The 26,357-nt window shown below is 45.2% G+C and overlaps 1 protein-coding gene and 1 long non-coding RNA gene across 14 annotated transcripts in view; one reads left to right on the forward strand and one right to left on the reverse strand.

Moving 5' to 3' along the window:
• Positions 1 to 241: 241 nt before the first annotated feature.
• On the forward strand, positions 242 to 25,662 carry LOC125326931. Of its 3 annotated transcripts, XR_007204073.1 has the most exons (5): positions 242 to 716; positions 1,182 to 1,425; positions 4,757 to 4,860; positions 14,824 to 14,922; positions 25,020 to 25,662. It is a non-coding gene; the product is annotated as an uncharacterized LOC125326931 (long non-coding RNA). The 3 variants fall into 3 exon arrangements; XR_007204074.1 differs by lacking the exons at positions 14,824 to 14,922; positions 25,020 to 25,662 and adding an exon at positions 10,829 to 11,062; XR_007204072.1 differs by lacking the exons at positions 4,757 to 4,860; positions 14,824 to 14,922; positions 25,020 to 25,662 and having other exon boundaries at positions 1,182 to 2,479.
• Positions 17,015 to 26,357, reverse strand: part of MGA (MAX dimerization protein MGA) — a 58,985-nt gene continuing 49,642 nt past the window's right edge. For all 11 annotated transcript variants that reach the window (XM_048305611.1, XM_048305607.1, XM_048305609.1 and 8 more), the window contains 5 exons: positions 25,633 to 25,744; positions 23,916 to 24,146; positions 23,073 to 23,249; positions 22,484 to 22,636; positions 17,015 to 21,516 (listed from right to left, as the gene is read on the reverse strand). In XM_048305611.1, coding sequence (XP_048161568.1) covers positions 20,213 to 21,516; positions 22,484 to 22,636; positions 23,073 to 23,249; positions 23,916 to 24,146; positions 25,633 to 25,744 — 1,977 coding nt within the window. In that variant the 3' untranslated portion in view covers positions 17,015 to 20,212. The remainder of the gene's footprint in view (positions 21,517 to 22,483; positions 22,637 to 23,072; positions 23,250 to 23,915; positions 24,147 to 25,632; positions 25,745 to 26,357) is intronic.

The following is a 26,357-nucleotide window of genomic DNA, read 5'->3' on the forward strand; positions in this document are numbered from 1 at the left end:
AGGGGTGGCAGTGAGGGGGCGGCCCCGCAGTGCCAGGTGCCGGCCCCGCAGTGCCAGGTGCCGGCCAGGCTCTGGGGCCGAGGCCGGGCCCCGCCCGCCGAGCCCGGGAGCGCAGGGGCGCGCGCCCGCCCGTCCCGCCCCACCGCTTCCCGGCGCCGGCCCGGCCGCCCGGCAGCGCTACGGCGGCCCGCGCGGGCCAAACCGCGGCGCCGGGGCGGCGGAGGGAGACGGGCGGCGCTGGCGGAGGGATCGCGGCGCGGCGGGACTGCTGGGCTGTGCGGGGGGCGGCCGTGCTGCGCTGGGCCTCGGGAGGCCGCCGGCACTGGTGGGGCTCCGGCGCGCTCTAATGGGGGACCCGAGGGCGCGTCTCCGCAAAGACTTGACACAAGAGCCAAGTGAGACCCGGGAGAAGGTCAAAGGCACGTAAGGGACCCGTCCTGCCGTGCCCGCCGCCCCTCAGGGCCCGTGAGAGCGGCCCCCGCCTCCATCGTGTCCCGTAACCCTGTCCATCATTTCCCTGGTTGAACCTGTTATTGTAGTGTCTCTGGCAGAATGGAACGTGTGTTGGCTTAACATCCAAACTTAATATAGTCGTTCCCAAGAATAACCAAACTACCCTTACTCTGACACCACCACCAACAGCTAAGCAAGTATGGAGCATGCCTTGGACAGTAACACCAGGAATTTGGAAAATTGTGCCATACATAAGACAAGAGGTAGGATGACAACAAATGTCATTTAACCCATCTTGGTCTCCTAACTGGGCTGAATTGTTGGTGCAAATTAGTGTGTCTACAATTCCAACCTCATTGTTTGTGGACCCTCTGACTTTGGTTGTTCTTTCGACCACAAGCGTTGACAAATCTTGGGTGCTTCCTACCCCTTCAGGGTGGGTCGTCACACCGTGCCTGGGGGTGTTGCTCTCCCAGGGGGTGTCACACTGTCCTGACTGCCCCACACACCTGTCTGGCCATTCCTGGCTTGTCACCACATCCTGCCTGTGCCACGACCCGAGCCCTGTGGGGAAGTGACAGGGAAGGGGACCGTGGGACTGTGTAACCCTGCTGCTCTGGGGTGGGAGAGGGGGCAGAGGATGTCAGCTTGTGCCCCCACAGTGTGGGATGGCCAACACTTCACATCTAGTGTGTGGATCTTTTACTGGGGCTATGATGTTCACACAGGTGGTGTGGAGGCTGCTGGCAAAGCCAAACCCATAAGCAGCTGAGCTGGGTATTCCTGGATGACCACGGGAGTCCACAACCATACAATGGCATGGTAGGACCCCACTGCATAGATTTCCACCTATGATGAAGTCCTGGAGCTCCTTCTCAGCTCTTCAGAGGTTTTGCTAGGAGGCTGGCAGCCCACTGGCACATCAAGACGCCCATGGAGTGAGAAATTTGGACATCTGCTGGCTCCTAGCAGGTGAGAGCCTAGAAGCAAATATACTTCAGGCCAGCAAGAGGGTTTTGCCTTGGAGCTGTCTAGTACCTGTTCCCTGTGGAAAAGTTCAGAAGCCACTATGCTAATTCCTGTGCTTCCAAGTGGGAAGAGAGACAGCTGCCCTACCATGCCATGGCAGCTACTAAGCACATGAGAGGAGGTGGGGAGGCAGATTTCACAAGCCAGCAAGGCTGAATTGCTGTCAGAGGGCATACATTTAGGATGTAGTTCCCTCTCTCAGTTCAAAGAGACTGTGCATATCGACACTGGTCACACCACAGCCCTAAAGGGGGGAAAGGAAACCAGCCTTTCATAGCATGGAAAAGTCCTGCTAGCTCCCTCTTCCTTAACATGCCCTGACATTTATTGCAATTTGTCCTATGTCCTTGGAGTATCTTTCTGGCTCCCTATTGCCTACTGTGGGTGACCTGCTCCCTTTCCTGTCTTTGGTGACTGCCCTGTCTTCAGTGATAATTCAAACCCAGAGTATTCAGCAATTGGAGATGATCCTTCCAAAAATACAGGCCATGAAAATTTGCTGAAGTTCAGGCAGAGATTTACCATGACAAATGACCCACGTGGGTTATGGTCTTCCCCATTGTGGCCAGCACACTGCCACCATCACAGCTTGTGACTGTGTGAACCTGCACCACCAGAATTTCAGGAAAAGTTTGTTTGCATTCCAAGTGGGATTCTGAGCAGGCACAAGGTCTTGCAGGGCTAGGATCTTAAGGTTTGTCTGGTCAGACTGCATAAACTGATGAAAACACCCAGAGGCATAACAGGACATCCTTCTAATCTCTATCAGTAACTTGCAGGAATTGAATTTAAAGTGTCAGTGTCTAACCTTTGATAGTTTTTGTTTGGATACACGTGCCATAGAGAAATCCATGCTTGTTGCTGTGTCAAACTGTCACAAGGTTCTGGGAATTATGGTTTTTTGAAAGATACCAAATTTTGTGAGATTTACAATAAAATTGTCAGAGTTGGTAATGTTGCAATTGTTTTTAAAATAAAAGTATTTGAAGTCCATGAAGCTAAGAGTATATGTATAGAATCATGGAATCATATATGTGTCTTAGCTTTCGGCCCCAGACGTGGCCTGCAATCCAAGAGGTGGAACTTAAGAAAAGGATTCTCTTAGAAAATGTGAATATTGTCCATTCCTACCAAACCTCTTGTCCTATTGCTCAATAACAGTGTGTTTTTGCTAAGGGTGAGGAGAAACTCATGAAGGAAACCAGACCTGCTGCTGCAGCAAAAATAAAATCCCTCTTCTGTGAAGATTTATACATATGCTTAGTTTTATCCAGGCTATCAACTGTAGTGAGTGGAACTACTCACAGTGGATATGGAGTTTGAAATGTGCACCAGCCTGTACAGGACTGGGACCTGGCACTGCACAGGAAAAAAAATGTAGTCAGTAGTTCTTAAATTTCTGCTGTTCAACACTAAAACATCAGAGTCATCACATTTGGGAGAAACATGCATACATTTGAGAAAGAACTGAGGGATGTCTTTGAAAACAAAGGACAGCTGAGATGTATGCTTGGGAGACGCTGTTTAAAAGCAACTAGAATTGTTCGTCTTTTGTTGGAAGCTGAGCACAGCATAATGTGATTTGTGATTACAATTCTTTGTGTCTGTGAAGTGACTGAAGAGACAGGCTAACTCTGAAACATCACTGGACTTCAAAATTCATTGAAAAGGAACTGGGACAGGGAATGGATGTTCCTGATTTTCAGACTAAAGCATACTACCTTTCTAGTTATTTCTGAAGCAACATGAAGTGTCACAGTTTTTCATTTTGTCCTAAAGAAAAAGATCTTGGCAGTGTTTTTTAAAGAAACTTTTTCTATGGTTTCATTAATAAAAACACTTGCTCTTTTTCTCTTTGATCTCAATAGTACAAAAGGGAAACAGGCAGGAAACACCAGTTTCCTCTAGGTATTGCAGTACAAGTCTTACCACACACCTGTTTCATTGTTAGAGGTATATGATTTTCCAATTGTAATATCAAATTTGTGAAAGGTTAGTGCAAAACCCTTGCACTGACTCTACAACTACTGGAGCTTTAGCTGGAATGAAACCAGAGAAGATGATGCTGTCCTGCATGAATTCTGTTCTCCCAGCCCTATCCTCCAATAAATACCAACCACTTGAAATGGAGAAACTGCTTTTCATCCAATGGCATGTCTAGAATCAATTGGTAAACCTGCTGCTCCATGACAAGCCTCCTGATGTTGCTCTTGCTCATGGTATCCAAAAGCTCTCCCATGGCAGCAGTCAAGCTGGTAATCTGCTGGCCATTGTGCCAAAGCTCATTTAAGGTCTGTGTGTGGCTTGTGCGGGGGCAAGCACTTCGCTCTGTGCTCACCCACCCCAGCGACTGCTGCTGTTTCTTTTGTTATGCCATTATTGCCTCCTCATATATTACCTTTATTTCCAAATAAGGCTTGTATTTTTACAGTATGTTCCTGTAGGGCCCATCTCCACAGGGCAGAGGCTTGACTGACATCAGTTAATGATAACCAAAAGCAACAGGGCTTTCAGCTTCACTCTAGAGGTCATGAATTCTTCCTTGACAGAAAGGATAATGTACCATGAATAAATTATGTCATTTATCTTTGGCATTTCCAGCATTTGGTCTTGAATGATGTGTTCTTAAAGAAGTCTTCTGAGGGATGCTTTAAATAATGAAAGAACAGATGCCTCAACAAATTAAATGCCATATTTTTAAGCACTAGGTAATGAAGTATCTGAAAATGTTATTCTCTGTTGCAGAAATCCTCTGTGCTTTTCTAAGAAATAGCATTTTGCAATAGTTCTGTAATCCTGTAGAACTCCAAGCAAAAGGAACATTTTGGAAGTGATTTAAAAAAAAATTATTTTCCTAGTTAAAAATATGATGTTAAAAAAAAACCCAAAAAACATAAAAGAAGACACAAAGCAACAGAGTAGAAGTGCTACATGAGCCCTCTCAGTGTGATATTAAACCTTTCCTTGAACTTGTTCTCCTTACAAACCTCTTCTCACTACCTGTGGCCAGGCAGGGAACGTGGGGTGAGTCTCCAGCCAGCTGTGCTGACATGCTGAGGGCAGATATATCCCATGACTGCATCCACTGAGTGCTTCCCAAGCTCCCTGTGTGATGGGGGCTGCAAAGTGCTCTGTGCCTCTGAAACCCTGATGTGCTGATACCACACTGCAGCCAAGCCCCTGAGTGGTAGCTTGATCATCTTGGGGTTTTGCCATTTTAAATTTGTTCTCTTAGTCAGAGAAACGGATCCAAGAAAGGATTTCATTTTTTCAGACACTGGTGTGCTGGAGCTGACCTGCTCTTCTGGTACTAGAGGGATCTCCAAACTGGAAGCTGTGGCAGCCAGCATGAGCAATTGAGGCCAGCTCAGCAACCAGGTGAGTTAGTCAGGGACCAGCGTCACTCTCATGCAGATTCAGAGCTCCCACACAGCTCAGAAGATGGGTTGACCTTGCTTCACGTGTGCCTGCAAAAATAGTGGGGACAGACATTTTGCGCCACACCCTCACTGCTACGTTCCTGAGCAGCTTTCAGGCCAAGTGAAGAGCAGAGAACACATTTTTCCCACAAACTTTAAACTCTGTGGAAGAAGAGCATTTGGTCTTCTTCTGTAAGAGCTGCCTACCCAAGGACCATAGCAGTGCTTTCCAGTTAGGATAATGACTACCATTTCAGCCTCACAGGATGTTGATTCAGCAGGGTCATTATGCCTTTTTCCTCCTGTTGACTTCTTGTTAGAACAGTGAACAGCAGGCACTCAGATGTGGAGAGAGGGTGGAGGAGGAAGGATAAACAGCTTTGGTCTAGTCCAGAATAAAAATAACTATATGAAAAACTAGACAGGTAGAGAGAGGGTAAGAGAAGAAAAGCAGCTACCAGGCAGTATATAGAGTGCACTTCACATTTAACTTTTCTCCAACTAAGAAAATGACTGTGAACTTAATAATAATTTCATTATTAACCTCTTAATTATATACGGATTTGCCCTGGCAAAATGCGCTGAGAATTCTTTTCTGGACACACAGAGGCCTCCAAAGCTCAATGTACAGCGTATCAGGTGATGAAACCCAAACAGAGTTGGTTGCTTTTGTTGACTTGTTTTCTGGCAGTGAGCTTTGTCCTTCCTCTCTCTCGTTTATTGCCACAGCTACAAGGGATAAGCAGAATGAGTTTCTGGAAATTGTTTCCAACCACAGCTTAGGTCTTTTTATCAGGCTCCTGGTACCTGACTTGAAATGTTTAGAATTCAGCCAGCAGTTACACAGGATCTTTTCTTCATGTGTTCCCATGGAAAAGTCATGTAGACATCTATGGTTTATAATGCATCCAAGGAGAATATGCTTATATCATAGATCCCAGCTGTGCTTTAAAAAAAAGAAAAATATACATGCATGAATGCCATTCAGCTGGTTGCCAGGAAATTGTGCTGATAAAGAGAAACTATGGGGAGTACAAACAAAATGTGCAGTGTAGAAAGTCCAGCTGAAGATAGAAATTTACTGCTTAGAAAAGGCTTGTGTCCACTAAGGATTGATAGTTTCTGTAATAAGACAAAATGTGCACAGATGTACTTAGAAATCCCAGGCTCAGCTATACTCACTTTTTTTCTGAATTAGAAGAATGTCCCCTAAAATAAAGGAAAAAATTACAAATCCATTTAAATTTTGACTCTGCTATGGTAACAGGTGAACTAGTCTGCTTATGTCTCACTCCTGTATTTCAAGGGATCAACAAAACCCATGCCCTCAATTAAAACTATTTTTAACATAATTAGCGAAGTGCACACAAGTGTCCATTCAGCTGTCAAAGCAAGGCTGTGTTCTGACTCACCTGGTGCCTGAGGCACGTGGGCCTCCAGTGTGCAGTGAGGTGTGCTTCCAAGCCTGCTGTGGCGTGGCAGATGTGATTGATAAAAAAATTATGTGCCAGCTGACTGAAGCCTGGAGGAATGGCTGCTCTACTTCCCACAGCCACCTTGGGCAGCATGTGTGGTGAACGGCCCTCAGGAGAGCCTCACCACCTCCTGAGTGCTGCAGGGGCAGACAGGCCTGGCAGGGCACTGCAGGGGCCAGTGGCTCCTCAAGAGCAAGGCCACAGTCCCCACTACTTCTGTTCCAGTCTCCACTAGTTCAACGCTAGTTGTGTGAACACCTATCCCCACTAGCTGTGATCTGGCCCACACATTTGTGCATTAGCCAGCTTGTGGAGGGAGATAAATGGTGTTACAACCCTATTAAATTTCCACCAGAAGCAGGACCTGTCTTTGCTGTCCATTTTTCAGGGATCAGAATTCTATGCGGTAGCTGCTGAATGTAAACGTGTTGTGCTTCCTGCTGGCTACGTGGAGGTTATGAGGGAGGACATACATCAAGTACTGAGGCAAAACTCAGCCTGGACACTGCCTGGGGCCAGTGAACTCGCCACCATCACGGCTTTGGCTGGTCAGACAAGCCACGACGTTACCCAGGCTAATCCACAGGGGTCCTTTCAAGTTTAGATCTAACAGAGTCTGGGCCCATTTACACACAGAACCAAATGGTTTGGCAGTCTCAAAAGCCCACGGTGGGACTCCAGTGTCGCATGAACTCTGCCCTTTTTAGAGCATAGTTATATGGGACCTTAGGTGTGGGTAGAGACAAGAGCAGCACCATGCAGATAGGAGAAGGCTGTCTCCCATTGACTGGATAGGTGCCAGTGCTGGCAGGCACACAGAGATTGGATGTTGGATACTCCTACTTGCAAGGGGACTCCAGAGCTGAAAACCACATGATAGGAAAGCATTTGACTCAGCTGGTACTTAAATAAGGGATGCCAAATCCTTGTTCCCTTTTGTAGGAGTTGTGTTCCATTGTTCTCCCTAATTACTGCTCTCTGGAAATACATACCACAGGATGAAATCACCATTGAACTCTGTGAGGAAGGATAAAAGCTTCCCTTAGAGCAATCACTTTATACCTTTCCCAGTTTTGGGCCCATAAACCTTTTGCAGTGAGTGGGGGTGCAAACATCTACAAACTTCATCTTGTTAGCAGTGGGCTTAAAGGGTTTGTGAAAGGTGGTCGAGAAGAGCTACTTTCCACAAATGTCTTAAAAGTACTTGCAAGGGCTCACTGAGCAGAGGCTGAAAGCTGCTGCTTGACTGCTCTAAGATCACCCAGAGGCCTGTTCACTGTAGAAGGGTTGGGTTGGGCTACATTATGTTGGGCCAGGTTAGGTTAGAGAGAGCTCCTTACTGTTACAGGCACAGAAAGGGATCACAAAATAGGGTTTTCAGTATGTGTCTAAGCAACTGATTGTCCTTCACTTGTCCTCCCTCTGGCAGCATAAGCAAGAGCATACAAACTAACACCATATTCACTCCCAGACTGTTCTGCAATGGAAAGCAGTTATTTTCCAGGTTCTGCCCTCACAGAAGAGACTTTGCAGATTTCTATGGGGCTAAACATCACATGGGAACAATGCCACTGCATCGCTTGGCTGATGTCTCCCTGAATGTTATGTGTTTAGGCCAGCTCTGCACAGACTGCACGGATGGCACTCAGCACACAGGCTGGCCCTGGCCCAGGGACCTGAAAGCAGAGACGCTTGCAAACCCCTCTCTGCTGAGCTGGTGTTCCCAATGGCCTGCTGTCTAACCTCCCCCTGCTCCCCAGGAGTATGTAGGTCACTGTTCACATTGTTTTCCTCTGAGCCTCGACTGCTCCTGTTTTACCACTTTGTTTGCAATTAGCCTGTACTCTTGTAATTGACCTAAATAAGCCTGTTTGTTTCATTTTCCTCCATCCTATGCCTCATGTTTCCAGAGAGCTGTAATTAATAAGAACAATGCAGCATGAATATCTTCTACAAGCCCAAAGCAGGCAGTGCCCTGGCTGGAGTTAGTCTTGCTCTTGGTGCTCTGTAGCAAGACGACAATGTAAACCAGAACTCATGCAGCTTTGGATTTTGCCCTGAGAAAAACATGGCATGACAGATCTTACAGCTTGACTGTGCTGTATGGCCTCCACAGATGCCTTTTATTATTACTACTGTTAGCAAAATTAAAGAACTAGAGAAAAACTGTGAGCAAGCAAATATGAAAGTCCCTCTGATGGCAAGTGATGTCAAAGCGTTATATCACAAGCCATGAAACCCACCCATTTGTATCAGTTCTCGCAGCTGCTCGCTTTGTCTCCCACAATCACACTTAGCACGGTGATGATGTTCTAAATTTCCTCTCATGTCACAACCCTGTCCTCCCCATGAGGTCTGAAGTGTGAAGGGTGGAAAATCAAATGCAACAGAGCATTCAAATTACCCCACTAAATCTCTCATGCTGTTGGGCAATACTCAGCTGGACGGGTTTCAGGCACTGCTTTTTGCCTCAATTTCCCCATCTGTTCTCATGAACTCCTGCTTGGAGGGAAACATCTCATGAATGTATCATTTACTTGCACTATTTTTCACCTTTCACATCCTTAAAAGACAAAAGTAAATATCAAAACAAAACCTTGCAAGAGAGCTTTTTCCAAAACTTCCTGTTGTGTTCCAGACCCTCCCACAGAGATGTTCTGCTGCTTCCCACTGGGGTGTCCATCTCTGTGTCCCCCTCCTGCAGGCAGGGCTGTGTTGGGGTCCATATGTCAGGTTGGCACAGAGGTCAGTAACGAGGCCCACAGGGGTTCTTACAGAGCCTGTAAATAGGGCTTAGCACTGTGGCATCCCTGAACACCAAGCTCCATCCTCTCACCTCAGAGATGCTGGAGGAAGGCACAGGGAATGAAATGCAAACTACATGTCATGCTGTTTGGAAACCAAATACCAGAAATGCTGGCACGGCATCTATTTGTAATTTTCCTGACCCACTGCTGGTATCCTGCCCAGCCCTACCTAGGAGTATGCAGTCAATGTCCAGTCCCTTTGCTTGTGCTTGGTTCTCTAGAAACGACTCTGAGAGGACTTTGGTAGGTGTTAACAGGCAAAGCACAACTCGGTCCCAGGGGGGACTGGGACAGCAGCAGCAAGCAGGGAGACAACTTGGAGATAAGCACAACAAGAGCTGCAAGCAGGGAGACGACATGGAGATAAGCACAAGAGCTGTGGCACTTGGTTGTGGAACTGGGGTTTTCCAATAAGCCTACATTTTGTACTGCTCGAATGTAATTTCCTTGGGAAGTAGGGCAACAAATTACCATAAACCCCTTTTTAAATCCCTTCTGTTTAACCTCTGGCTCCTTGACACAGACTTTGAGATCCAGGTTTTCCTCTTCCTCTGTAACATACTTTGGCTTGCAAAATTCACCACACAGAACAAAATCCGACCTTTCCACTCCCCATGGCAACCATAATTCAATTAAACAAGACAAACCTTGGACAGCAGTTGGTCCTTGGACAGGACGTGGTACACTAAATACGATACCAGCAGGAGGAGAGTGGAACACAAAACTCATGAAACAATCCTGTTAAAAGAGAATTGGCAAGAGGGTGCCCTTCAGGACAAGGACACACATACACACACACTCTCTCCTTTCTTCAGTCCAGCACACTTTACATAGACGACAACAAATAAGCAGGACTGGGATTAATGGCAACATTTGCATGCTTGTAAGTCTGAAGAGCACTCAAGCGCACGTTTAATGTGTATGGATGGATGCATTTGTTCCCATTGCTAACGTGCAAATACAGGTCTGACTAGGGATGCTTTCCTTAAGCAGTGCAAATGCGGGCAGAAAACCATGTCAAATACAAAAAAACACAGCCCATTAGTCATCTGGCAGGATAACTGACTGAGAGGGGAGTATAAAAGTATAGCCAGATCACACTCTCACGGTGGTGAAAAACAGAAAACACGGTGACTAATTACCAAAGTCACAGCAAACCCAAATATTATTCTCAGAAAGACTAGAATTAGGAAGGCTAGAAGGCTGGTAGCAACAGCCTAGAAATGCTGCCCAGGAAGAGGCACTACCTCCATCCCTTGAGGTTTTTAAGTCCTGGACGGAGAAAGACCTGACCAGCCTGGTTTAATCTCATGACTGCTCCTGCCCTGGGCAGGGGGCTGGACTACAAACCTCCAGAGGGCCTTTCCTATGTGAATTTTCCTATGATCCTGTGAGTGCCTATGATCTGGCATACAGAGGAGGCAACTACTGACATTGCCATGACAACAAACTGGGTTTCTGCTGGTGTTGCAGCTTCCTGAAAAGAGAAGAGTGCACGCTTCCTTGAGAGAAATGCTTCCAAAACCCCCAAGATTTATAGCACTAGATTCATTCGAGCTTTGCTTTCAATCTAATGAAAGAATTAATAGGTTATCAGCTTGTTGCACAGTTCATTTCTGCCTCTGTTTCAATTTTTTTTTTTAAGGCAGTGAAGAGAAAATTACATGCAATCTTGCAAAAAGAAGATAATTACATCCTCCCCCTTGGGGAGACAACCAAAATGTCTTCAGCAACACTCCCAGTGCCAGTGGGAGGCAGCCAGTCAGCAGCCAGGGCCAGCTTCATGTGGCTCAGCACAACCAGCCCCGTGCTGTAAAGCATATTCCTGCACCGTTTGCCCTGTGGTCTTCCTAAATAAAAGCACACGAAGCGAAACGCATCCCATGTTTTGCTCAAATACTGCAAATGAAATCTCAGCTGCAGTAACTGGGAGTTGGGCAGACTCGAGGCAGTGGTGCTGCTGTGGCCAGTCACACACCCGGGGTGGTGGCAGGGCTGTCTGACCCATGGGGGATACACTGTGCTGGCCTGCCCAAAGCCCCTGCAGGCTCCAGAGACAGCAGGCTGAGGATGGGGATGTGGGACTGCCCCAACTTCTGCCCTGGCAGTGCCGATGGGGGAGCCTGGAGACACGAGAGCACTGTGGCCTGAGGCGGCGCAGCTGCAGCAGCAGCTCTGTGTCCAGCCACACAAGGGCTCTGCTCTCTGCCACGTCCGCCTCGCACCCGAGTGCCAGCAGCACAGAGCACCTTCAGAGGCACAGGACTGCTTGGTTTCCTGCACACTTCCCACTTCCACTGTCTGCCTCTCAGCCAGAGCCAGGGATCCAGCCCCCTGGGACCCACCTTCAGCCAGGAATAACTTCTGACTTGAGGCAATTTTAGTAGGTCACCAACGCCGCCGGCTTTTTCCTTTGGCAGTTATGCTTTTCTTCCTCACCCTATGAAAATCAAGTTTTCTTTCAAACATGAATGTGCCCCTTGTAAGCTGATCTGCAATATAATTATTTTCTCCCTTGCTCAGCAAACTTTGTGAAACTGGACATTTTCCCCATCAAAGCCAGACAATGAGGCCTTGTCTACACTGGAGCACAGTAGTAACAATTCCCACTGTGGCTGCCATCAGTTCAGCTCGCCTGGTGGGAGCCGTTTATTAAAATTTCTTCCTGAAGACTAAGCCTTCCAGCTCAAGTTGATTGCCCCACATGTCAGAGCCACAAAACATATGTGGGTTGAGACTTTTTTGCCATGGACATTACATTCAAAAGCTGAGGAAGCCAATTCAAAGCTTTGCAAAAGCAGTCACAAGCTGCAAGTCTGATTGAGCCATTTTTTAAAACCAAGTAGCCATTTTAATCTAGAAGTGCAGACACTGCTTGAGGAGCAGGAGTTAATCATTGTTATTGCAAAAGGTTTGCCAGCACCTCCTTTTTCTGTCGTGCTTTTATATCCAGTCACCTTAACAGAAGTTAAAACATGATCACCTCAGATCTACACCATTAAAAAAGGTATCAAAATAACCAGAGCAGGAAAATTGTACTGCTGTGTTATCCATCTCATATGTGGAAACCTTCACATGTGTTTGAAGTTTGCTGAAGCTTGGCCCATCTGAAGTGATCCAGCCCCATAACCCATCTCCCCGTCAGAGAGACCACACCACCACCTCCCACACACCCCAAACCCAGCCAGCCCTGGCCAAGCCAGCAGCTGCCCCCACCCTGAATCCAAGGGGCACGTGCTGTGGGACTCCCACAGGCCCCCATCCCAGTGTGCTGCTCCCACACAGGGCTGCCCACACACCCATGTAGCTGTGACTGCCCATTGATACCCCCATCACATCCACATCTTACACAGGGGGAACCTTGTCCAGGCCCTGCTGCCTTTCCAAGGCTGAGCATACAATTGTAGCTCCAGCCAGGCCCCAAAGGGACACCAAAGGTTGATCAAATCATGTTTTACTCCAGCTACATAACATTTTATAGTAACATCCAGGTCCAGCACATCTCTGAAATAAGGCACAGCATTAGCTCACACCTTTTCAAAGCTCAGTGCTGCCCATGCCTCAGGCTTAGGCAGGGACAGACAAGGCTGTCTAACCAAGAGCTGTGGCCCCATGGGGGCCAAGGGCTCGTGGCTGAGGACAGCACAACTTCACCCGTGCCAAGCAACAAGCAGCTCTTGCAGGAAGAGGCACCTTTAGCTGCTGTTTACACAAACAGCTCCAGCCTTCATTGGATACCAAAAGAAACCAGACACCTTGTCTCCACTGAGGTTTTTCCTTCAGGAGAAAAGAAATTCAGCAAGGAATTCCAGGATCCCTTCAAAAATTTTACTGCTGTTTTAGGACATCTGAGGCTAGAACATGTTTTGTGAATAAAACACACAGCTGGCAAGCCCTCAGCCATGCAGAGGGCAGGGTGAGCCAGAGGGAAGCAGAAGAGAGCAGAGAGGGATTGGCATGACACTGCTGCTCTTCAGAAGAGAAAACCCAGCGTGTGCTTAGCAGTTGCCTTGGCGCCAGAAGGCGAGTGCAGCCACAGGCCTGGGTTTGAGGTGCTGGGGGGTGTGTGTGTGTGTGTGTCCTGGCAGGCCAGGGTGCAGTGCGGGAAGCAGCAGGGTCTAAGCCCCTTTTCCTTACACAGAGGATGGGGCTCAGAGGTCCAGGCCGGAGCAGGCAGAAGGACTGGTGGAAGAAGGGGAGAAAGATGAGCCCCTGTCTCTCAGGCCAAGAGCAGCTTGTGCAGCTCCTGCAAGAGGGTCTGGCACACAGGGCACTGTGAAGGCAGCAAGGGATGGCTGGTGCAAGAGCTGGCAGCAGCTTCCCCCACTGCTTCTGCCAAACTACTCAGTCAGCTCCAGCACAGACCCACCCTTCTCCTCTCGCTGCTGCAGGAAATCCTGGCCAGGCACTGAAATGGAGGCTACAGTGGCACGTGCTGCTGCAACAGCCTTCAGAGGACAGTGCTGTGCTGTCCTAAAAACACCTGTAAAGCTCTTACTGTCCTGCTAATGGGCTTCTTGTTAAACAGAACAGTCAAGTAGCTACAAATCAAACAAGTCTTGATCATATTTTCACACTGCAGAAGGTCCAGGGGAAGGGTGAGGGTCATCAGTCATCCCATCCCTATGGGCTGAAAACACACTGTGCTATTCCATAAACCAGCGAGCTTGTGTCATGCATTCATCCTCACTTACATTTTTTTATGTAGATTGGGTCCAGCACAATTTAAAAAACAAACTCTGGCCTCTTTTTTTAAGATGATTGGTATTTACACTGGGGTTATTTTACAGTTTTTGTCTAATAACAATCACAGGTCACTGGATTCCGAAGTCCAGAGATCCAAAGTCCGTTTTCCAGGACCAGTGGCACCTCAGGGGCATAAAGAGTTTTATATCCTTACAGTGCTCAGTAGCCTCAGCTGCAAACTGGAGCCCACTGCTCATGTAAGCTCTGCAGACCCAGGCAAGCCTACAGACCTTGCCCAGCAGCTTTGTGCCCTATAGCTCCGTGCACTGGAGAAGCCAGGGAAGAGCTGTACACCCACAGGTTTTGCTGCTTTGCTGGGGGCAGCCACAGCCCTGCCCCAGCACGGCCGGGGTTTGACCAGAGGGACAGACCGGGAAAAGCTGGGCAGGCTGTTTCATACAGCTGTTGTCTAAGGAGTTAATCGGTGCTGAAAGCCACTAAAAATGGCACACAGCTTATGTCTGCAGATCTTTTTTTAGCTGCTATTTAATTGCCTGCTTTCAGCCCACGAGGCACAGCACGCTGCAGCACTTGCCAGGGGCACCGCTCTGCGCCGCTCGGGGGAACTACAGGGAGCCCTGCGCTCGCCAGGGACGGGAAAGGAAGTCAAAGGCAGCAGGAAAGCCTGTCTCCTCCTCCTCGGAGCTGGTCCCAGCAGGCTGGCAGAGAGACGGAGCCCTGCTCTTGCAGCCCTCCCGCTCACACCCACATAGCTGTGACTGCCCATTGATACACCCCCATCACATCCACATCTTACACAGGCAGGGATCTGATCCACCCAGCAGCTACTCCCATGCTGAGCTGAGGAGTGAGGAACGCAGAGACAGATGGGTGAAATGTTGCCTTCGGGTTCAAATCCCTCCACTCTGATTTCCAGCATTTGCTTTTCACTAGAGAGCCAGGTGCAACAGCTGTAACCTCGAGGAACCACAGTCCTGTATGCTAACAGCCCTGCAAAAAACAGGGAACCCTCACAAGAGCAAGATGAACCAGGTAAGTGACCACCATTACAGCAAGGACAGGTCTTCGAGGTTCCTTTGTGTCACAGGAACTCTGCTGGCAGCAAGGGGCTGCTAGAGAGCAGCCCCACCAAAACAGGGGACAGCAAGGACATTCCCAAACACACCAACACAGGCCCGACAGCCCAGGCTGCTGGGCTGGATGCATAATTGGATTAGACAGACAACCATAGGTCCCAAAGACCTCACTGGCACCAGGATATGCTCATGCTGTCGAGTGTGTGGGAGGTTGTGTGGCTGGAAGCCTGGGGCAAAGGGCTTCCCAGCTGCTTCAAACACTGCACGGGAGGTTTGTCCTGGCAGCCTGCGAGGCCCAAGTGGCTGGTCAGGAGGACACACAGAGGCTTTCCTCTTCATCAGAAAAGACTCAAGCAAGTGGAGACTAAATCCTTCTAGGGGTACAATTCTGTTGACAGAATGAAAAGCTCTCACCTGTCACCTCCAATTCCCAAGAGACACAAGATGGACAACTGAAGTGCGAGCTGAGGCAACACAAAATCCAGATGAACAGGAACAGCCAAGTACACAGTGGTGTAATGATGCCTTCCTGGTCTGTAGCAGCAGTTAAAAGGGCAAAAAGATGAGGCACTGAGCTTAAGTGACAACAAAAGGCATTACAATTCCTCCACTACCACGACCCCAAATGACAGTTATTAATTGAGATTCCATTCATTGCTAATTATGCACAAACTGCTCCTGCACATTTTTGGATTGCATTTATGGACTCAAATCTGACTTTAGCATCAGTTATTGCGCAGGCTCCCTGTAACTTCACTGTCTGTTAACAGAGTTTATTTGTTGCACCATCTGCATCTCCAAGAACACGACAAATATGCTGGAAAACACAGATCCCCAGCACAGATTGTTGGCCTCTATTGGAAAGTTCTTTCCATTGCAAGCCTGACTGGATATACTTTATGCTTGTATTCCTTTCTATTCCAAGAAGTAACTTTAACCTTTAAAATAAGGAGTAATAGGATGAGGCCTTGCTGAAGGGTTTCATGAGAAATTTGAAAAAATACGTTCATTCTTTCCTGTGAGGTCTGATGTTCCTCTTTAAATAAAAATAAATTCTGTGACATCTCTTCTCCAGTCAATTGCTTACCCTCATGTGCAGTGTTTCTCTTCATTGTATTTTCTTGTATTTTCTCTTCTCAGGTCTGTAAAACTAACTTCTCATTTGTAGACATTTACTACATAACAAAGAAAAAAATACCACCCCCCTCCAAAAAAGCAACCAACAACAAAAACCCACCAAAAAAAAAAAAAAAAAAAACAAAACAAAAAACAAACCAAAAAACCAAAAACAAGAACAAAAAAAAAACCCCACCAAAACCAAACCAAAAAACCACTAAACCAAACTAACCTGAAACTCAAAACCAACAACGAAACAAACAAACCAAAACAAACCAAAACAAAAAAACCCAAAAACCCAACAACAAACCCCAAATGAACCCCCACACACTTGCAAGTGTGTTATCTTCCATTTACTGCCTACGGAAGCAACAGCCAGCTACTCGCTACAAGCATTTTTATCTATTTCTTTTTAAAAAGCCTCTCTCCTCTGACACTTCACTTGAAGACAGATGTGCAAACCTCTTCCATTAGGACAGCCCTCGCGTTCAACTTCTCTAAAGGAAACCCATACAAAGGATAAACCCAGGCTTGAGGTTGGGGTAAGGAATCTGGAGAATGCTTTTCTGTGGGCTTAATCTCTCAGCTCTCGGGTTAGTTTTCTTTTTATGCCATGATCAAATGTTAACCCCCTTGGCTTCCTACTCAGGATGCATCTCATCAAAAATAAAGTCCCTTTGGTACCTTTTCTGCACTTAGCAAGTCAAAATCCCCTCTTACAAGCGATGCCATTTCCTGCATACTGCTAAGACTGAAGGGAGAAGTCTCCGAGCTGTCTGATCACCAAAACCCAGATGTTTGCGCTGCCAAAACTTCTGCCTCACAGCATTCGTGTGTCACTTGCTCAGGTCCAGTGCCACCTGTCACCAACAGCACACCACCACATCATTTCTGCTCCCTCTCTCAACCCTGGAACAAACTTTCAAAGCCAGTTTCTAGTTGACCTTGATTGGTTTATTTCAGTTTTACACTTTGTCCCTCACATACAGGTAAGAGTCTTGTACTGTTAGATTTCTACAAAAATATCAATTTTTCAAAAGCAAAAAAGAGGGAAAGATATATTTTAATATATAAAAGGAAAAAAGCTAAATCTGACATTTCATTATATTCTTAAAAACATTCCAGTCTATTTACAGATGTGTAAAAAAACAAAGAAAATCTCCAGGTCTCTTGGTCTAGCGAGAGCGTGCGCCTTGCAGGGGTTTCCTTGGTTCTCTTGTTTCCAAAATCTTCTCATTAGGTGACATATTCTATGATTATTGCCTCAAATGACAGTATATATCATTTTCAAAAAGTTTGGGAGCTTAAGGGAAGAGCAAAGAGTCAGCATTTAAATCCATAGCAAAATACTGTGCTGCAGACACACGACAGTGAAACGAGCAAAACCCAAGAGCATTTCAAACATGCTTTGCCGGCTGGTACAACCCATCAAAGATCTTCTTTGGAACCGCAACAAATGCCACCTTTTACAGCCAGGCTGGGGGCTGTTCTTAGTTAATTTACTAATAACATTTAGGGACCAAAAGGTTTTGCTGTCATCTTGACACAGTACATTTTTTACTGCAGTAAAATTTTTTTTACTGCCCAGTGCCAAAACCATAAATTCACATCCAGAAATTTTACACTACCAGATAATGAACGGAACATCCTCGAAAGTACAGCATTTATTTTAGATCATGTGCGATCGGTTATCATGTTACAGCCTTCTCTGTCCCACAGAGAGTACACAATTCTGTGTGCTAATTAAAATTGGCTGTTTGGAACCATAAAAGGGTGAGGTGCAGAAACAAGGGTCAGTGATTAGGAATTTAAAAGTTATCACAGCACATGTCTTGTTGCTGTTTCTCACACAGGAGGAATGAAATCTATTGGCAAAACAAACTGCCACAAGTTAAAAAAATAAGCAACTTCAGCCTATTGGAAATGCTCAGAACCAGATTCCCAGGTAAATACATTTAAGTCTGATGTAGTGCTAGTAAAATAATTTAGTTACTCCAGATTTCGACTAGTTTAAAATAAGGTCAAAATTCCTTAACAAGGAATATGTCTAAGTACTTACTGGGATTGTAAATCTCCTTTCCTAAGGCAGCCAGTGACAACTGTAACATCCTGCAGGACTCTCATAATGACCTAAACTCTCTTTTCCACATCATTAATGCGAGACTTGTATGAAATATTAGAATAGTAAATATGCAAAAGGCAATAGAGAGTTGTATGTAACTACTTTAAAACACACTGCTTAGAATGGCCAGGTGAAAAATCTTTTTTACGTAGTCTCTGGAGTAACTTTACACACACTGAGCTTGAAGGGCTTCTCTCCTCTGTGGCATAATATAAATAACAAAAAGATGAGGAAACACCCAAGGTACTTATATTCCCTGATAGATCTAACCTAGACATGGATCCAGAAGATGCAGCATACTGAATAGGGTGTATGGTTGTACAAACACTGCTCCCTAACTGTGGAAGAACATCACTCACAGCACCTGCACAACCTCAGTGCTGGAAGGATGGAATTCCTCTATTACTGCATCACTGAAGATGGGTAATTTAGAGGGCAGGGGGTGATCCCAGCTGCTGTGCTAGAACAGTTAAGACAAGGAATTACATTCCTAAACATAAAACAGAATGCACCATCAAATTCTGTATAATTTTCACGGCAACATTTTTTACCTTTTCAGAGCAGTTAAGAAGCCCCCCAAGCGCACCGTAACTTATATTTACAAACTTGATAGGAAAAGATTGTGTATACACTCATTAGCAAATCATCTCTCCGAGGCTGAAAACTTCATTTGTCAAGAAAACTATGAAAACAGAAATTGTGTACAAAAATATAAATATCTTTACAGTCTGCAGGCCCCTCACATCCAACAGCTGAACAGTGAAGAGCATCTACAGGTTATTGAGTAAGCAGTGGCAGAGAAGAATAAAAATACATCTTGTGATTCAATACTGCCCTATTTCCCTGGTAATGAGCATTTTTGCTGACTTTTTGCTATACACAGCTTGTGCAAATGCAGTGAGAAACCTCTGAGTACCTTTCCTGAATTTATAAAGAAATGAAAGGTTTGGAAAGCTATATACATATTTTCATATTTACATTCACATGTACACCTCGCTCACTTATGCCAGGCTACAAGACTCCTGAAAGCATTCTGCGTTTTCACAAAGCAGTACTTGGTATTAACATTCCCAGCCACCACACACATCTTGAAGAATGACAGAAGGAAAGAAAATAGGACCTGGGAAAACACTCGAGCTACTTCAGCGATGTATTTAAAGATGCAGCAATAGGGTGCCCACATTTTCTTTCAACTCTCTGCAAGTTTTCCTTACAGATGTCCTAAGCATCAAAGGGGGAAATATTCATGTGGGGGCAGGAGGTCAAAGTGAGGACAGTATTATTAAAGTTAACATACTGTCCTACTTCCAATTACATCAGGAAATATATTTTTCTTCCCCAAGCAGTGGAAGTTAGAAATGTTTATTAAAATTTTTCTGTGCATAAGCTCTTAAAAAGTGTCTGCTAGAGAACTATCTAGCACCAAAGAAAAAGCCTTTTCAATTCAGCCCCCTCCAGTCTCAAATTTCCCTTCTGCTGCTCTAGGTATCAACCTTGAGAGTAACTACAACCTGGTTTCTGCACATTTCTCATATTCCACAAATATTAAAACAAGCAAATGTGAACAATGCCATTTCTGCATAGATAATTTGCCTGGAACAAAAACAAACAATCCTTTTTTTTTCCCCAACATGATAGCTGCCTCCCTACTGGGGAGAGAACAAGTCTCTTTCAACAGCCTCAGTTTCTCAGTCCCTTGACAAACGAACTACTTCTGTGAAAACCCAATCCTGGAAGGATACCATCTGCCCAGCAATGGTTATAGATCATCTTTTTTGTCTTGAGAAGGGGAAGGAGAACACCCAGAATACAACAGTGAGGTAAAAATATATCAACATGCTTAAAGTTTCACAACACTTATTTGTCAGTTTGGGGCCTGCCCTTCAGATGAACACAGTGCTGATGCCGTACAGAAAACAAGTGTTGCAGACAATGGAGGCTGCTGAACAATGACACTGGCTCACACTGCTCTAGACCTCTGTTCCAGTCTGATAAAAAATATCTGCACTTATTTGCCTCCTGCTGAATTTGAAGGCAAGGTCCCAGTAGCATTCAACTTTGCAACCACAGGTGCTAATGCGGGCATCACTTTGTTATCTTGTCCTTCTTGAAGAGTTGCAGGTGATGAATTTTTTACCCCACTAGGTGCCACTTTTGCAACTACAGGTGCCAGTAAGGGCATCACCTTATTACTCTGCCCTTCCGAGTCCACTGGCAGACTTGCCACTTTTAAACCAAGTGGTGCCAGCTTGGGCATGGGCCTCCATGACGTGTCAGCATTACTGGCTTCGGGATTAGTCTTCATCTGCAAAACTGGTGGAGTCACATTAGCAGCATCTGACAAGGCTGTTACTGTTTTGCCATTCCCACCACTGGTTATGGACAGATTGGAAAGTGGTTTCTTCACTTCAGTACCTATCACTATCTTTAAGACATCTGCCTCAGATGAAGGCTCCCCAGAGTTCTTGTCCCCATCATTAAGGTCATCATCTTCCAGGTGCAACAGGAGAGGGCTTAAAGAGCCACCACCTTCTGGAACTTCAGACAGGTCCTTAAAACTGCCTCCCAAATGGCCAAACTGGAAGGATGACCCATCTGCAGAGGAGAGATCACTGGCTGTTCCCCGACGAGCCTCTGCATCTTTACGAGAGAAGTCTGAGCTGAGGGCACTGGGCAGCTCTGGCATGGCTGAAGCATCATCATTCAGCTGCTGGTTGAGGAAGGCGATTTCATTGAGCAGCGAAGTGAGGGTTTCATCCATGTCATCACTCTCCTCAATGCTGCTCAGTATCTCACTTGTATCCAGGTCTGCTTCCTCCATTGCTGATGCTACTTTCCTCAATTCCATTTCTATCCTTGAATCTTTGATCTGGAGCTTGCGGAATGACAATTCTTTGCATTTTAATCTTTCCCCTCCGGAATCACCATCTTTCCTCCTGGCTTGGCTTCCTACAAACTCACCAATGCAGAGCTGTTTGCTGAAGGACTCTGAAGGTTCCTTTTTACATGGTACGTTCCAGAGCTGTGGAAGGCCATCTTTATGTTCAAAGAAAACTTTTGTTGGACCTGCGGTATTTCTTCCATCTGTGCCACTGTCTCCCAGACATGGTTTGGCTTTTTCTTCTGAAAGGACACTGTCACTCTTCATAGGTTCAAGGGGTACTACAGCCAAGGATTGCTCAGAAGCTGGAGTACTTGCAGCTGCTGTTACATTAGAATTTTTGTTTCGGTTTGGGTTTAGATTCATGCTTGCTTCAGCAGCCAGCGATGTCACATTAACAATCTTTGGCATCATGAATGAATCTTCGCTTTCTGCAAAAGCACACAAAGCAGCATCCATCAGGATACATGTTAACTGCAAGCTAATTCCTAACTAAGCATAATTTGCTCACCTTCAGGTCTTCCTCAAGTAAACTGCAATTTAAACTAATTACAAAACTCTTGTCAAGTGAAGCTTTAACACACCAATAGTTTAACTTTCAACTTGTGGAACAAGAGCAAGCTCCAGTGCAACTGTAACTGCAATGCTTACAGTTCTGATGGTGATGCACAAGGCAAACAGAATGAGAATTTTCCCTCTTACTGTTTTTCATCCTTTCTTTTTATGATCGCATCTTGCAGTACTGGTTTTGTGCACTACAGAGGCATTCCAGGGACTAAATGATTTTCTGCCTCCAAGCTGTTGCCTGTTAACAGCACTTAGATTTTTCCCAGCCCCAAATCTGAAGTGAACTTTCCTTTTTCATTATGACCAAATGACTACAAGGACGCAGGAAGTGAGCAGCTTGCTTTTAGCACAACAGATGGCAAGCAGAACCCTGCTGGCAGGAACCACCCCACACCTAGATCCAATGTACAGCACGGGGTTCTGAAAAACAGCCCTCCCACGGGCAGCAGAGCTGGCAGGGTATGGGACAGGGTTGTGCCACAATAAGAGCCTGGATGTTACAGGCAAAGATTTTCAGCAGTCCCATCACCACTCTGCATGAAGCTTCCCCAGTAGGATGCATTACAACACAAACAACCCAGTATCCACTTTTTCTGTCTTTCCTGAGGGCAAGGATGCTCAGTGGGATGAAGGAAACTTAAAAAGCTCTAATCCATAATCTCCTAGAGGCCCCTCTACACTGTTCAAAACATTTAATAGTGATTTTCTTTGAACAGCCAGATAATAACACCTACCATTACTTCCTAGTGAGAAAACAGTTTACCTTCAGCTTCGCAAGGATAACGTTCCCTGCATGCAAGCACAAAGATCCATGAAAAACAAAGAGCTTACCTGAATGGGGTGCCATAGCTGATACCACTGTTGAGGGCGCTGGACTTCCAGCAACAGTTGACAGTGTAATAGGAACAGTAGAGTTAGTAAGGATTCCTTTTACTTGGACAGGAACTGTTGATCCTGGCAGCTGAATCATCACTGAAGTAATACCTTATCCAAGAAAACCGGAAGAGGGGATGAAGTGGAAACCAAAGCCTTTCAGATACTCAGATACAGTACTTTCAGGTACTTCAGATACTCCTGGAACACAGGAGCTGTGCACTTCAAGGCAAGACTTTACATTATAGTAACGTCTTAAAAGTAGAAGAAACAGAAATGCAGACTGGTTGTGTGATTAGGAATTATTCCCTATGTTTCCCTCATTTCTGAATAGCAAAAATTTAACATGTTTTACTTAACCTGTTGATAAACTAAGTTTGAGTTAATGACATCAAATCTCTCTTATCAAAGTTCTACCTCAGTCAAGTTGTAAAAAATCTGAAATATTAAAGCAAAAATTCAATAACACGTTACTTCATAAATTGCTCTACACATCTAGGAACAGCATTATACTGATTTTCTTTAACATCATCTCACATGATCCTACCTGGCTGTGTTGTCATGGCAGTACCGACCCCTCGAGGCTTTAATTCAGCCTGCAACAGCGTGGAAGGAACAGCTGCCACCTGCCCTGGGACCAGGGGACTCTTCAGCGTAAGCACCTGCCCCTGTGGAGTCATCACCACGCTTGCAGCAGTGAGTGTGAGAGAGGCTGAGGAGTCCTCTGCAAGAAAAGAAATGTGTAAAACACTCATTTATTCTGGCACAGCACCCTGATGGCAAACAGCACCCTGCAATCCAGCATTAGGTACAGCTCTGGAAGGAGTCATTCTTTCATTCCTTCCTACATTTATGATGTGAAGATCTCCACAAATGTTGAACACTTCTCTACAAGTCCTCAGCTACAAAAAACTCTCCAGTGTCTGACAACTCTGCCATTTAACTTAAGAGCAAGCCTCCACCATACTGAGAGCTAGCTTTTTGAGGAGGGAGGTTTTAAAAACTGAGTCTGTTCTAGCAACTCCAGCATTCTGGGGGTTGAACTTCAGGTTTTGAGTCAGCAGAAAAAGAACCACCTCGACTCTCAGAAATTACTGCTGGATTGCAGTGAAACTCCTTTAGATCAAAGGACAACTTAGTAAGTATTTTTTTCCCATCATTCTGAAACTGAAGTCATGTTCACCTGAAGACCTCAGCCATGCTGGTCTCATCCTTACTGAAAGCAAGTGGTTTCCACACCTATCATATGGACATTTCCCGGTCCTATGCACAATTCTGTTTCAGGAGTGAGGCTGCCTGCACAAGCCAGCTGGCATTTTGCCCTCCCACAGGGTGCTGCTTCAATGGCTGTCTCCCCTTGATGCAGAACATGCCAGCACTTTTGGCCCACCTGTGGCCCGGACTCCTCTCCTTGCAAGGATCAATGGCTTGCCCCTTCTGTTTGTCATCGCTATTGGGGTTGGCTCTCTGGTGGAAGCAGAGGATCCTTGCTGGGTGCTTGCAGTTGAGGGTGCAGCTGGTTTCTGTGGCTCAGGTTCTTTCTTCTTTTTTTGTGCTTCTATTGCTTTTTGTTTAGCATAAATATACTCCAGCTTCTTCAGGACAACCTCCTCTGTCTTTCCTACAGAAAAATTATCAGACAGTCAGCCTACCTTCAAACTCTCTTCCCAAAACTAAAATGCTGAAGGCAGAACTAATAACCTGTTAAGCTGACATTATTCAATTACTATAAAACAGATAACCATCATCCCCACCAAGTAAATAGCATACTTAGTATCAGAGGGAAGCAACTACCTATTTATTCCAATTTTTCTTTTCTTTCAAAAACCTCCACACATTTTAGAATTTATCTGCCACTTTGATAAGCAGAAATCATCCAGCACAAGCACAGGCTCTTGCTGAACAAGTTCTAGTTGAAACACTCACAGCTGTGAAAAAATCCTCCCACCTCTCCTAATGATATGCATACAACTACTGGGCAAAATGTTACCTTTACCTGGCATGACATTTCTTGGACTCAGGGATCCTGTTACTCAAATGACATTTGAATGCAAACTCACATACAGTTTACCACTGCCATGAAAATTCTAACCTTGGACAAACACACAGATTTTATAAATAATCTGGTTTCTGCATATGCACACAGTTTAATATGACCAAAGTTCAAGTAACTACACTAGCTTGTTTTCTGCCTAGTGTTTACGTTTTAACATCATGGTATATCTTTAATTAAGTCTATATTTAACTAATTGTCTTGAGAGAGGACTTTTTCCTCATCAAATCTGAAGTCTTCACTAGGAATGCAAAAGATCAGATAACTACTTTGTGAAGTTATTTACTTTCATTATCTGCTCAAAAGGCCTCTCATATATTTCTGAATTACTAGACTTCACTAAAAGACTTTTTACTTTTTATAAATAAAATATCTCATAAATGCATGAACCAATTCACATAAATACAAAAGATTTAAGTATCTTTCATTTCTACTTTACAGGTATTCTCCTGTTTATATTCCCAGACTGTAAGACGATTGGAAGAGTATTTTGTTCACACGTTTTGGCGCTGGTTGAAAACGTGTCACAGCCTTCCTACACTTCCAAATGAGACAGAACGACACAGTAAGTACAACATGAAATGTCTGGATGAGCAGCAGCTTAGAATCTACTGCAGTGTTGTTCTGTGTACAAAGCTGATGCCTTCTAGCCACTAGGAGCACTGGTTCTTGGGAAAGCAGCACAAGGAGTCATTTGCAAAGCTATGCAAGGAGTCGGGAGTTTTCAGTACCGACCAAAGACAGCTATGTGCGACTGTGAAGGGCAGAGCAGAAAGGGCATTTCAGGAAGTAACCAATGACAGAATGAAGTGACACCATCACCCCACCCTTCCAAAGGAACCCAAGCCTGTGGCTCACAGCACAGAGAGCATTCTACACGTCCTTTAGGCACAGAAAACAAAAGCCATTTTATCAAACTTTGTTTGGCACCATGAGTCTGAACTTCATGCGAACCAATGACGCACCTGGATCTACCAATTATTCCACCCATTCTCACTCCTAAAAGCTTTTTCTTTCATTATTACCGAGGGTTTGCATCCAAAACCAGTCTCACCTGAAAGCGTGGATACTTTTCGAATCAGACCATCTCGTTTGCGTGTCAGCAATGTCTTCTGTCCAAGAAACTTATCTGCCTGATCTGTCAGTCCTTGGATTTCTTCAAAGGCCTAGAACAGTATCAGGGAACTGATTTATAAACCAGTGACACACAGAATAAAAATTTTCCTTCCCAGAAACGTGTACAAGGTTTATTTACAAATATTTGTAATCTTGAGAAAATAGGATTGAGAGAAGGCATGTGAAGTACCATGAATGCCAGCTTTCCCTAAATGCCAGTTGAAGACTGATAAACATCTTGTTTGTCCTTCCTCCAAAGGTCAGCAATTTTTAAGAAAAATCCCAAAATTTATCTCCTAGTTTCTAGGTACAGCTGTTAAGCATAATTATCTGTCTACATATGTCTACCATTCATGTTTGGTTTCCTGTCCTTTACATCTTTACAAATAAGCTTTTAATGTCAGTAAAATGTCTAATGGAATGCTATCTTCTCAAGCATTAAAAAAGTAAGCCTTCAATGGATTTAAAAATTTCCTGATGTACACAGTCAACCCCTAAAGAATTAAGACATAACCTTCCATGATTCACAAAGAATACACAGGGAGGGCTAATCCAAAAATATGCGTGCATGTCATCAAGACTAAGCTTTTAGGAATACAGATTCTTTCAGGTATTGTTCTCTTCTAGAGAGTCTTGCAGAGATGACAAAAGTTCCCTCTTCAC

The sequence above is a fragment of the Corvus hawaiiensis genome, chromosome 6 (genome assembly GCF_020740725.1).
Source record: "Corvus hawaiiensis isolate bCorHaw1 chromosome 6, bCorHaw1.pri.cur, whole genome shotgun sequence".
NCBI classification, from domain to species: domain Eukaryota; kingdom Metazoa; phylum Chordata; class Aves; order Passeriformes; family Corvidae; genus Corvus; species Corvus hawaiiensis.